This window comes from Cornus florida, unplaced genomic scaffold, assembly GCF_030987335.1.
Source record: "Cornus florida cultivar Cherokee Brave unplaced genomic scaffold, ASM3098733v1 CherokeeBrave_3.0.0_Hap2_Chr09, whole genome shotgun sequence".
NCBI lineage: Eukaryota > Viridiplantae > Streptophyta > Magnoliopsida > Cornales > Cornaceae > Cornus > Cornus florida.
Genome location: NW_026775579.1, coordinates 90452301 through 90462724, shown reverse-complemented (window position 1 = coordinate 90462724; position 10424 = coordinate 90452301). Strand labels below are relative to the sequence as shown.

Here is a 10424-nt window from a genome sequence, read left to right as displayed (position 1 = left end):
GTGTACCCAATTTTTGGTCCTATGGAAGCACTTTGAACATCAATAAGAAGCTAGGGTTCAAGTGTCCAGTTCAATCAGAGGTTGTCCATCTTCATCATTATTGTGGTTTTTTTGCTCCAAAACTTCTTTTCTCCGGTGAGTATAGAATATATTCATTTTGTGTTTTTTTTTTTTTTTTTCTCCTTTTCTTTCTGTGATCTTACTTTTTGAACTCTCCTTACTTTGTACGGTAATTGACAAAATGAATAAAGCAGTTTTTCAATTACTGAAAAAAAAAGTAATAAAGCAATTTGTTCAAGAATTGTTTTGAATCCGAAGTTAAAACTTTGTTTGCACGTACAAAAATGAATAATTGTGGCCGTGTAATTACAATTTTGGCTGTTATTGGATAGTTTGAAGAAAACTGTTTAAATTGTTGTCAGTGTTAATATTCATATAGATTTATTTTACAAATGGATGCATGACAATAAAGTCTCTGTACCCGGACTTGCGAATTAAAAGTCATTTTACATAGAAATGACCATCTGGAGCTATCAAATTTTTTTTTTTTGGGTTCCTCTTTCTGTTGGGCTTGTTATCAACTATATTATTATTTTATTTTCTTTTAATCTGTTAGCTTCTTCTTTTTTTTTTTTTTTTGGAATTTTAATCTGTTAGCTTGTGGAGCTTTGATTGGTTACTTTTCTTATTTATTAATATGTACAAGCTTTGTTATGAATAACTATTTTGTGGCTAAATTTTTAGTAACCTTCATGTCATATACTATTTCACCCCCAAATCCATCTAAGTTCTGGAAAATTAAATAATCGATTCTAAGCCTTCAGAATGGGCAATCTAAATTTCCCTTGTAATAGTAGGAAAATTGAAACTGTCTTCAGATTTTCCTCATTTAGATGTTTTAGTTACATTCCCGAAGTGTTCTTCAACATTCCTTACCTTGTTCCTTTAGATGTACTATTCTTAGAACATGTAAAGATGTTTGTTGGCCCGTTTCTAGTTCTACACGTTTCGCTATGTCTGGTACCTAGTTTAAGAAAACAAACATTGCTTTGGGTTACTGTTAGCTTCACCATTTTGAAGGCATGAACTGAGCAGTCTTGTGCCTGTTAAGCAAATTAAATAACCCCTGAAAACACTGCTTTGCATTAAATCAAAGAACAAACCAAATACACAAATCAAAGAACAAACTAAATATATGACACAATACATAACTAATTATCAACTTTGACGCATTAGTTCTGCCACTTGAGGTAACTGAATAACGGTTTCTCCGGAACAGGTATGAACTTGACAAGCCAACCAATTGGCCATGAAATGAAAGCAATTCCTGTACATGCGCCCCATTGGCCCCAATCCAACCTCTCTGTACCTGCAAACATCTTCAGAGCTTCCACCATCACCGCCTGAAGAACTATGGTAATCCAAATGATCACTAAAAACAGTTTGTTCTTGTGTATCCCCTCAAAGACATTCTTCTTCTCAAGCTTTCTTGAATTGAATTCATTGAAAATTTGGCAAAGCACAAAAGTATTGAAGATTAGAGTGTCATTTACCTTCTTGTTCACCCTGAAGATTGATTCACCCCTGAATTGTAAGATCAAGACGACGGCTATTTGATACAAAGCTTGAGCTAATAGGTTCCTCCACACTATGTTGGTGATAAGGGGTTCAGTTTGACCTACAGGTGGCTTTTCCATGAGCTCCTTGGTGGGCTGCTCTGTGGCAAGAGCGAGAGCACCCAATGTGTCCATAATCAAATTTACCCATAGCAGTTGAACTACTGTTAAAGGAACTTCACCAACTGAAACTGCTGCCACAAAGTTAATGAAAAGTGCGGCAATATTCACTGTGAGCTGGAGCTGAATGAATTTATGGATATTGTTATGAACACACCTTCCCCACCTCAAAACATTGGTTACTGAAACAAAATTATCATCCAAAATGACAATGTCCGAGCTCTGTTTGGCCACTTCAGTTCCCTGAATCCCCATAGAAAGACCAATATTCGCTTCCTTCAATGCGGGTGCATCATTTGTGCCATCACCTGTAACTGCAACCACATGGCCTCTCTGTTTCAAGCATTGCACCATTAGTAGTTTATCAGAGGGAGTGGATCTAGCCATAACACATATTTTATCAACTTTCTCCTTGCGCTCCTCTGGTGTGTAATTCCGGAATTCAACACCTTCCACCACTGCACCTTCCATTTCCTGGTTAGGCCCAAGTATCCCGCATTCGGTAGCTATTGCTTTTGCGGTGAAAATATTGTCGCCGGTGATCATTTTTAAATTCACTTGAGCAGACTGACAATCTTCTACAGCTTTCTTCACACCAGGTCGACAGGAATCCTTTATTCCTACAAGCCCCAATAAGATCAGATCATTTTCTTTCAACTTTTGGTGTGCATTTCCATCTTCATGCTCTTCTGCATGAATTTCTTTCTGTGCAAAAGCAATGCATTGCAGACTGCTAGCAGCCATACCTTCAATTTTTCTATCAAATTTCCTCCTTTCAACATCATCTAGAGGTTTGATGTTTCCCAAGGGATCATAGAAATGTGAGCACATTGCCAATATCATCTCTGCAGCTCCTTTCCAGTGCACATTGATTGTGTTGTCGGCCTTTTTGCTCATTAACACACCACTTCGTTTCCTTTCTGAATTGAAGGGTTCAACATGGAGAGCAATACAGCTCTGCTTCACTTCATCCATATTCATTTTTAATTCATGGACAGCCCAAGAAAGAATTGCTTTCTCTGTGGGGCTACCAGAAAATTCGAATTCAGCGCCTGAAGCGAGCTTGTAAACAGTGCCAGTAGTGTTCAGACCAACTCCTTGGTGGAGCAATTGCAGAACATTGGCTGCAATTGAGGTGGAACTCTCATCTTCTATCAATTCTTGGCCTGGCCAAAACTTTGTCACCTTCATCTGGTTCAACGTGATGGTTCCTGTCTTATTTGTACATATGACAGTGGCAGAGCCCATATTCTCAAAGGCTGAAGGGTTTTGAACCATAGCCTGATCAGCCATCATTCTCTTCATTGCATAAGCAAGAGTAAGAATTGCTGCCAGTGGAATCAATTCAGGAATAGAAACAACACCTGCAGTGATTGCCGTAACCATAATTCCTTTTTTTCTTGGTAAGTAGGCACTGATAATCCCCACCGCATCATTGATCTTATCACCCGCTATAGTTTTGCTATCATTAGACTCTCTATTCTCATTCTTATCTTTTGTATTTCCAGTGAAGCACCGAACCAACCGCACCACGAGAACGAGGAAAGCGACTGGCAAAGCAACCTTAGCTATAGAGAAGGTTAGCTTCTTTAGCCGAGCTTGTAATGGTGTTTGCTCATAAAAAACAGGGCTGATTTTGCTCATCTTCACGCCCCACTTTGTGTTCATTCCAACTGCAGTGACAAGCATTCGAGCATACCCATCAACCACCTTGGTGCCAGAGATCAAGAAGGGGTTCTGATCGCGATTGACTTCCACATGTTCACTTTCCCCTGTCATGCTCGATTCATCCACCTGCAATGAATGCCCATCTATGAACAATCCATCTGCAGGAATTTGATCTCCACTCTTCAAACAAACAATATCTCCAACAACAATTTCAAATATTGGGATCTGTTGGGGCCACCCGCTCCTCACTACTTCTACTTTGATGTTGTGGCTGACCTGTGACAACTTGTGGATTTGTCTATTTTGTTTGAAGTTACATACAGCTGAGATAGTGATGACAAGAAAGATGGCCACAATTATACTACCACCGTCATACCATCCTTCTTTCGGCCCATGATCTTTGATGCCAAAAGCAAGGGAAAGCAGGGCACACACGAAGAGGATGAGCATGGTCGGATCTTTCATAGCTTCCCACAAAAAATGGAAGAAACCTTTTGTGGGCGGCTTGTGATACGTGTTTGTGCCAAAAGCTTTATGTCTATGCTGAATCTCTCCAGCATCACCGTGTATCCCGTTTTTCACTTCAGTTTTGAGATTCTTACCCAGACCTTCAACACCCCCAAGTTGAACAAGATTGCCCAAAATTTTCTCCCTGACAAGTTGAGTGAGGCTTGACTGATCAATATCGAAGAAGCAAGAGTCTGATTGATCTCTCTTGATTTTGGCAATAGAGAACAAGGCCCTTGAGCAATAGATGGTGGCAAGAGCCCTGTGCCATCTCTTTTTGGCTAATTTGCTAAGCGTGGTGTTGGGCATGTGGAGCGAGAGGTCCCTGCAACGCAAGTTTGGATCAAGTATTGCAGACATGGTTTGGAGAAGAGAGAATGAAATCACTGACAAAGATGGATGATCTTGAAGAAAAGCACTACAATAACTAAATTGCAGTAACGCAGGAAATTAAAGGACTGTGAAAGGAAAAGTAAGTTGTATGGTGTTCTGAATATTGTTGAATCCAATCTCTTAAAAGCAAAAAAAATAAATTGTGCAGTGTTGACTAAATAAAAATGGGCGTGGATTGGAATCTCACCTATTAACGCGTACGATTATTCTTATCGCGGGAAAGTGACAATTATATACTAGTAGTTAAAAATCTACCATAATTACAAGGCACAGTTGTCAGTAGACTCGCCACATGGTCAATTGTGTAGCAGCAGGTACGTTATCCTTTGGCTTTGGGAAAGGAATTCAAATTTCTTGTGCTTGGGTTTTGTTCAAAACAAAATAAAAAATCAAATTATGGTGAAATAATATGGCATTAGTACTTCCCAAAAAAAGAGTTGGGTACATAAATCTTAGGTTACTTTTGACCCAATGCCAACAAAGACTATGGCAGCCCAGCAGAAAGAAGGTTTGAAAAAAATGCTATCGTGTGGCACAGGGTGGTTAACTTTTTACGTGCTATCCTTCAAAGTAAAAGTTTCTCATTTATGACCAAAGGAGACTAAATTCGTTTTTAAAATTCTAAACCTTCCTAGGTTGGTTATGTGTCTCTTCAACAATGTGAAAAGATGACTAATAGTATGAAGTTTCAAAAACTAACCCTTCTCATTGCTCACCTTGCACCCCCTAAAGTAGGCCCTTCCTAATGCCTAGCTTGGATTGAAGGATTTGGTGATAGGAAAAGAAAAGAAAAGAAAAGAAAATAAAATGAAGTATAAGTATTGTTGTGTTTGGATGGGAGGATTTGACGAGAAAAGAAAGGATTGAGAAATCAGAGAAGATTTGAAGAGAAAAGAAAGTAAATTTAGTGGCATTTTCATAATGCCAAAACTAATTTCTAAAATTAGGTACAAAAATTTGTTATTCTTGTCCTTCTTACGTAACAATCATTTAGGGCAAATATTCAAATTCGGTGCAACAAGCAGCACAGAAAAAGGATAGAACTTGTAACTCTGACTTCTCCTCTTCTCCAGCCAGGCTTCCAACAAAGAAGTTATTGTCAATTTCTTCCTTGGAATATAGATCCGTTCATGATCTGTATTCATTTGCCATCCCAAACTCTTTTCTAAAAAGCAAGAAAAAATAACACAAGAGAGTGCTCATTCTAAATCTATAGATACCGGAAAAGCCACTACCAGTGCTCATTTTAATGTTCTTAAATATTAAACCAGACCAGATTACGTATCTATATTGGATGGAACTTGTGTGCAATAAATACCTTCTGTACCAGTACATCAATTTGAGGCTGTACAAAGAAAACAAATTCTTGTTCAAATAATGAAGGTTATCTTGTATATCCATATAAACATTGAAATTAGAGTTCTTAACATTTTTTTTTTAATTTTTTTTTTGGTGTTATATTTTATACTTGTCTTTCTAGGGTTACCTTAATCTTGCCAAGTACCATTATTATTAGCAGGATGTTGTGAAGCTAATCACACATTGCAAATGCATCTTCAATGATCTCATTATATGTCTAGCTTGCTGGTTTTTTCAAGAACTTCATGGTTGACCATTAGCAATATTTTTTCAATTATATTTTGTTAAAGGAAGATGAGAACATGTTATAGTCATGTACATTTACTTTGTTATATGTGATATATATATATATATATATATATATATATATATATATATAGTTTACATCAATTAATCATATAAATATAGGTAGGGAATTAGTCCCACCTAAGCTTAGAAAGGTGTAGGCTTTGAAAACAAACCATTTGATTTCAATTAAATATAAAAAGCTAAGATAATAATTTAGTTATTATTATTTATTTTCTTTTCTCTCATCTGTTTTATTCAAACAAGAATATTATCATTTGTTTTTTTTTTCTCTCCTATCTATATCCAAATATGAATATAAATAATAGCTATCATTTCATTTTCTTTCTTTACTCTCCTAACTAATGTTATTATTTCTTTTCTTTTTTCTCCTGTGTATTTTTTTAATCATTTCTTTTCATATTTAAGTTGAAATTTTAGAATAACTATATCATATTTTTATATTTGTCCTTTTAAATTGGGATATTAAAGTAGTCAATAATATCATTTTCCAATTGAAATTAACCTACAGAATCATCACAAGTTTGAATAATTAAAGATTGAGATAAAACCTCTTGCTTAACGGATCAGGATTCTATCTATATACTCCCTCCATATATATATTAGTTTTCCATTGTTTAAGGGTATATATTGTTTTTTTTTTTTTTGAAAGATAAGGGTATACATTGTTCCCTTTAAAATTACTTACATGTTTTTTAAGTTTAAATATGTATATAACAGAATTAAAATATTTATGAAAACTTACTGGGTAGTAGTGATGGAAAAGTAACATCATTTTCTTATCACTTTTCAAATGGAATAACTAATTTGGAATATCATAAAAAGGAAAAATGGGTTATTAAAAAGAAAAACCTGGTTTGCCACTCATAAGTCATTATTAAGAATACGAAAAATAAAAAACAGTTTTCTGAAAACATTATGTCTTTTTATAATTGAGTTTTCAAAAAACCGAATCAAGCAAAGTTTTTGTATAATTTTTTGATTCTCAATTCTCTAAAAATAAAAACTGCCCAAATTTCCTTTCATTTTTTGAAATTAAAAGATTCAATTTCTAAAAATAGTATGTTTCTTATTCACTAGCAAGGAGTGCTTCTACTTATCACGGGACTATTTAGCTAACGTTTTTGCTTCGTAGTTTTTGCTTTTGTTAGTGTACTATAGGCTACGGTGAAGCAAAAACACAAAATATGTTTGGTAATGTTTACTGTCATTTAAATAATATCGAAACGCTTTCAAAATTGAAGCCAAAACTGAAAGAATAAAAATAATATTTTTGTTTACTTCCGCACTGTAACACATCACTGTTCATATATATCTAAAATCACATTTTTAATTAGTCATTTAATATATCAAATTTACAGCACTTTTTACCAAACATGTTTTTACTTTCAAAATTTTTGTAGCAAATTTACATTACCAAATAAGTTTCGAAATAGTGTTGAACACATTCTAAAATAGAAACCGATTAAAAACAAAAGCAGGAAGCAATGACTAACACGAGCCTATACCTTTTAAGACATTCAAAGAATAACCCACCGTTCCCGCATGCAGTTTCCTGGAAATTTCGTTGCCTTGCAAGGAAACTCCAAAGAACCCATCTTCTATTATGATGAACTGAGTGATATTCTTTTTGAAACTTTTCAATTGTTAGCATAAACAAGTTCTTTAAAATTTTGGTTGAACAGCTAAATTTTACTTTTGATAAAAAATTTCAATTAATTTCTTAATTCATTAAAATAATTTTTTTTTTTTCTTTCCAAGATTGCCTACAAATATCATTAGTGCAATTTTTATAAAAGAATTATATATATATATATATATATATATAAAATACTTAAATTTACATAAACATACTAAATCTCACATGCATGCTTTCCTATGCCGTTCCGTTCATACGAAAAATTGATTGATTTTCCCTCCCCATCCCGTCTGGAACAAGCATGCATGTGTACCTTCCAGGCTTCCAGCACGGCTAGATTGACAATCTCGCCTATACGCAATGTACTAGCTCAATAGGAGTGGTGGACCGGACCTCTTTGAGTTGAAGGAAATGACTCAATGTGCTGACGTAACTGCTGGCGTGGCAGTACTTGTTCTAGTCATTTCTAAAACAATATAAAATGATTAACAAAAGTGAAAATAATTAAATAATTTTGTACATGAATAGTGAAAGTTTTAGGGTTTGTTTATTTTTAGTACAATTAGTTGAATTTAAAAAACTTATTAAAATCTTGCTAATCTGGTGGTAATTAAATTTATAATTTTATTATTAAAACACCAACTATACCATTTACTATTAATTAAAAGTATGACTTTATTGTTCTTTTAAGTTTTTTTTTGGATTTATTTATCTTTAGAACTAAAAAATATGACTAACTAGTAATTTTTAGTATTCTTTTTCTCATCTCTCTCACATTCTAAATATTCAGTTTCAAACAACACTTTAAATAAATATTAGCACGTAATTATAGAACTCATTAAATAAATACAATTTTTTTTTTTTTTTTTTTTTTTTTTTTTGAGAACAATATATAATTGGTTGTTTACAAAAATGGCACGAAATCACTGAATGAAGAAACAATAAAGAAAGTGATTCGTCAGGTGAGTATTGAAGGGTTTTAGTTCTGATTTTGATTCGTGCACATGGATAAGATGAGGCAGCCTGTGATATTTGGTCAATATATATTTATATTTTATTTTTTTTTTTAACTTTAAGAGCCTATGGGTATGCCAACAATTTTTTCAGTTAACATGCGGAGTTTTCATGGGTTACTTTTCTTATTTTATTTTTTGTATTAATATGAACAACTTTGATATAAACAGTTAATTTAATTCTGGGGTAATCATGTCAGATAGTACTATTTCATATCCAACTAAGTTCAGTATGGGAAATCTATTTTCATAATTTTCCCATTTGGATGTTTTTAAGTTACATTTCGCCTAACAAGGGTGAGCGGGCATAGCAGCCCAAACAGCCTATAAAAAGACCCCACCCAGTTTCGAGCCCAAACAAGACTAAGAACAGCCCGCGCAAGCCCAAGAGAGCAGCATAATCGCCGCGCTGTGCAACGATTAAACAGAACCGGATTTCTCAGGTGGACATGGCCTCCCCACTCGGAGAAGCATTCCGGCAAGGATCAGGAGGACGTGGAGGTGGCTTGATGGAAGATGAAGGTAAATCCCACACACGCTGAGCAGCCCAAGCCATCTTTGAAAGAATGATGCAACAATCTTTCCGTAATTGTGTTCCTGATCTCTGTGCTGTGATTTGCAGGAAACACCCTTGAAAATGCGTGAGTTTTTCTCAATCCAAATATGGTAGATGGTTGTTGAGAGTGCCAATTTGTTGATGGTATTTACAATACTCCTAGATTTCCAGTGATGTGAAGCCCAGAGAATTAGGTCATTCCATGATGGAGGAGAGATGTGGAACCCACAAAGCCTCTGTATGTAATTCCAAATTGGTCATTCCATTATTGTTACTGCCATTGTATGCTTTAAAGAGTACATACCAGAAGGTGAATGGGTCCACTTGATTGAATCAGGAAGTTGTCTGAGTTGAGGCGACTGTAGAACTTCAGGAAAGGATGTTGAGAAGCTATGGGAGTATGTACCAGTTCCATTGGAAGGGTTAAACGAAGAGTTGATTTTTGCTTCAGCATGAATTTCTGAATCTTGAATGTCTGAGGAGCTATACTTGCAGCGAAGAGGGCCCTGTCCAGAACAGTTATGGTGCCAGAAGGTGTGTGAGCAACCATTACCAATTTCAGCTTTGATAGTGAGTCTTGCTAGTGGTGTGAGATGCATAAGCTTTCTCCAGGTGAAAGACCATTTCTGAGGAGGTTTTAGTTCCCACAAGTATCTATCTTTGATCAGGTATTCCTTGACCCACTGTACCCACGAGCTGTTTCTGTTGTTGAATGCAATATTCCATAAATGCTTAAGAAGAGCAGCTCTATTGAGGCTTTCAAAGCTAGGGATACCCAAGCCCCCTACTTCCTTAGGAGTACATAGGAGATTCCATGCCACCTTGCCGCTTCACATCCTCACCAGAAAAAGTTCCTACAAATCCTATTGATCTCACATGTCACAGATTTAGGCAATAGAAAAACGTTAGACCCAATTGTATGCTGAACAAGACAGCTTGAAAAAGCTGGAGCCTACCAGCATAGGAGATGAACTTAGAGGACCAGTGGTTGATTCTCTTGGTAATTTTCTCAATTAGCATATATCAATCTTGAGCTCTTAGCCTTGTTGAGATGAAAGGCACACCTACATGCCTAATGGGAAGGGAACCACATTGGAATCCCAGGAGGCTAGTGATATCAGCTTGTGTGGCTAAATCGACTCCACTGAAGAACACATGACTTTGTGACTGATTGATCTTCAAACCTGTGAGGCTGGATGTAACGACTCAAAACTAATACTTTTTAAACAAAAAAAAATTCGGCATGA

General features: G+C 35.5%; 1 protein-coding gene across 1 annotated transcript; it reads right to left on the bottom strand.

Annotated features, from left to right (window-relative positions):
- Positions 1–898: 898 nt before the first annotated feature.
- On the bottom strand, positions 899–4479 carry LOC132275087 (putative calcium-transporting ATPase 13, plasma membrane-type). Its single transcript, XM_059776472.1, has one exon. It carries the CDS (start codon positions 4269–4271, stop codon positions 1233–1235), a length of 3039 nt encoding a protein of 1012 aa, XP_059632455.1. The 5' UTR covers positions 4272–4479; the 3' UTR covers positions 899–1232.
- Positions 4480–10424: the final 5945 nt, after the last annotated feature.

Excerpts from the sequence above, each read along its gene's own strand:
- LOC132275087 (XM_059776472.1), bottom strand. The coding sequence starts at position 4,271 with ATGTCTGCAATACTTGATCCAAACTTGCGTTGCAGGGACCTCTCGCTC.